Here is a 2,191-nt window from a genome sequence, read left to right as displayed (position 1 = left end):
GGGTTCTGGTTCATGGAATTGGTCTGAGGGCATATACCTCCTGGGCTCTGCTGAGGTGCACAGTGGCAGGAGCCCCTCTGCATCCTTGGATGAACCACCCAGGCTTCAACTGTCCCATCACCCAGCCTGGCCAGCACCTCATTCACCCCAGCCCCTGCCTCTGCCCCACTCCTTCCCTCACCATGGAGGTCTCCCCCACCCCTCCTGCAGCTGCCCAGAACCTACGGCCAGGCTGCCGTGCAGCCCTACTCACTGCCCCGCATGGTGGGGAATGGGGACAGAAAAGCCCTGTTAGCCCTGACCTTCTACCACCTACGAGATAATTCCTGCATCACAGCCTGAATTGGGGGAGTGGGGGAAATAAAATAAAAATAAACCTTTTGTTGCTTCATCACCCTGAGATACAGTCCGAATCTCTTCTGTAGTTCAAGTTCTCTCACAAGTTTCCCAACAAGACAAACTGATTTTATATTTCTACAGAACTTGGTGCTCAAGATTTCTTCCTGTCACTTTCCCAAACTAGTACAAGTGTTTTTCAGTTTGGAATACTTACTGAATATCAGTCCTAGTTTTGTAATGAACCTGGACCTTCAGCACTGGATGGTTACTTTTATCCCTATAATTCCAAGCAACGAGGTATCACCACTGAACTTATTCTCTCAGGCAGTAGCGAACAACTTCGTACCCAAGCATACCATTGCTACGTCATGTTTGCTTTGGAGATCTGATCTACAGACTGCAATGGACCACACTGCTTAGCCAGCAAGCCAAAGATAGGATGGTATAGATACAGAATGCAATACAAAAAAAGCTAACACTTAAAGAGAAAAAGCATTAAGATAGAGGCAGTGAGCCTCAGCACATTGTGTAAAGCAGTCAGTATCTTCCTTGACTCTTGGGTAATTATTGAGTAGAAGTGGCTGAACATGGTGTACATTTAATCAGAACTGTATGGGTCCTCACTGCTTTCAAGTTATAGGCATTCACTTTAAGTGGTAGAAATAAGCCTAGATACTGTAATGTTTTAGATCAGGTGCACACCACACTTCAGAACACCATTAAAAAAAATATTTAAAAAAATAAAGTGTCCGAGCTGCTTGTGGTTAGATCCCAGGGATCAGGCATCCTTTTATAAAGTCTATAAGTGCTCAGTACCGTACCTTTGTTAGGTGGGTATTTCGGTTTTTTCCCTCCACCCACTAATGCTAAATAGTTGCACCGAAACAACATTTCAACGTGCCCAACACCTCCTTCTAAGAATTCTGGAAGACAAAGAGGATATTTATAAACATATGGCATAATGAGTCTGAACAGAAAGAAAAAAAAAAAGTGTTTCAATTCCATAAAAGCAACACTTTTAGGACATACTACAGCAGTCAAAAATAGTTGTGCTCGTGCTTGTATTAGGATTTCTTTGCATTAATGCATTGTGACAAGAAAATGCTTTAGTATAAGATAAAGACAACTGATGGACATAGGCCCTAGAGAAACACTGCATGAGATCTCCTGTTTTCTAGCTAGGACAGGCGGAATTACTCAGAGCTGATAGTTATGTTTAGAGGTAGGTTTGTTAGGTATCTGCTTACTGGAGAAGTTTGATTTCTGAGTTTAAGATGAAGAGTTCACATTAGATTTATTCTTACAGCACAGTGTTTTGGATGCTGTCTGAAATAAGAGCAGGAACCGTATCTCTGTCCTAGAGAGCTTCTAATCAAACATGGCATATGACACTGCTAGTAAAGGTGGCAGTAGGACAAGGAACACAACTAAAGGAGGCAAAGGTTACAGTAGGAACAAAGTGTAGAACTGTGAGCTACTATGTACTCTAAGGAGCCATACAAATTTAAGGATTAGGAGGACATGGTTAGGGGTGCTGACATTGGGGGGTGGGGAACAAACAAAAACCAGCAAAAACAAAAAAAGGTGCAAACAGGAGGAAAGGAAAGGATATCAAGTTTAGCAGAAGAATATATTCTAAGAGGAAGAAAGGAAGACCTACTTATTATTGCTTTTCACTGTATAGCGTGAATGATGTTAACCTAATACAGTTCTCCTTCTGCATCTTGCCCATTTCACTTCCTGGTTCTCAAGATCTAGTGTTCTCCCCTTTATCCCTCAGTTACAAGATGGATTGGTTTTTGGACTGCAATGTCAAGAAAGGTGTTGGGGGGGGGGGGGGGGGGGGGGCCAA

The 2,191-nt window shown here is 42.9% G+C and overlaps 1 protein-coding gene across 1 annotated transcript in view; it reads right to left on the bottom strand.

The window, feature by feature from the left end:
* The window catches only part of WDR45B (WD repeat domain 45B), a 52,265-nt gene that overhangs the window by 26,515 nt on the left and 23,559 nt on the right, over window positions 1-2,191 (bottom strand). Inside the window, exon 6 of the mRNA XM_019502586.1 lies at window positions 1,161-1,262. Within this exon, the coding sequence (XP_019358131.1) occupies window positions 1,161-1,262 (102 nt within the window). The remainder of the gene's footprint in view (window positions 1-1,160; window positions 1,263-2,191) is intronic.

The sequence above is a fragment of the Gavialis gangeticus genome, unplaced genomic scaffold (genome assembly GCF_001723915.1).
Source record: "Gavialis gangeticus isolate Ggan-Ray unplaced genomic scaffold, GavGan_comp1, whole genome shotgun sequence".
In the NCBI taxonomy this organism is placed as follows: domain Eukaryota; kingdom Metazoa; phylum Chordata; order Crocodylia; family Gavialidae; genus Gavialis; species Gavialis gangeticus.
This window is presented reverse-complemented; position numbering and strand designations above follow the sequence as displayed.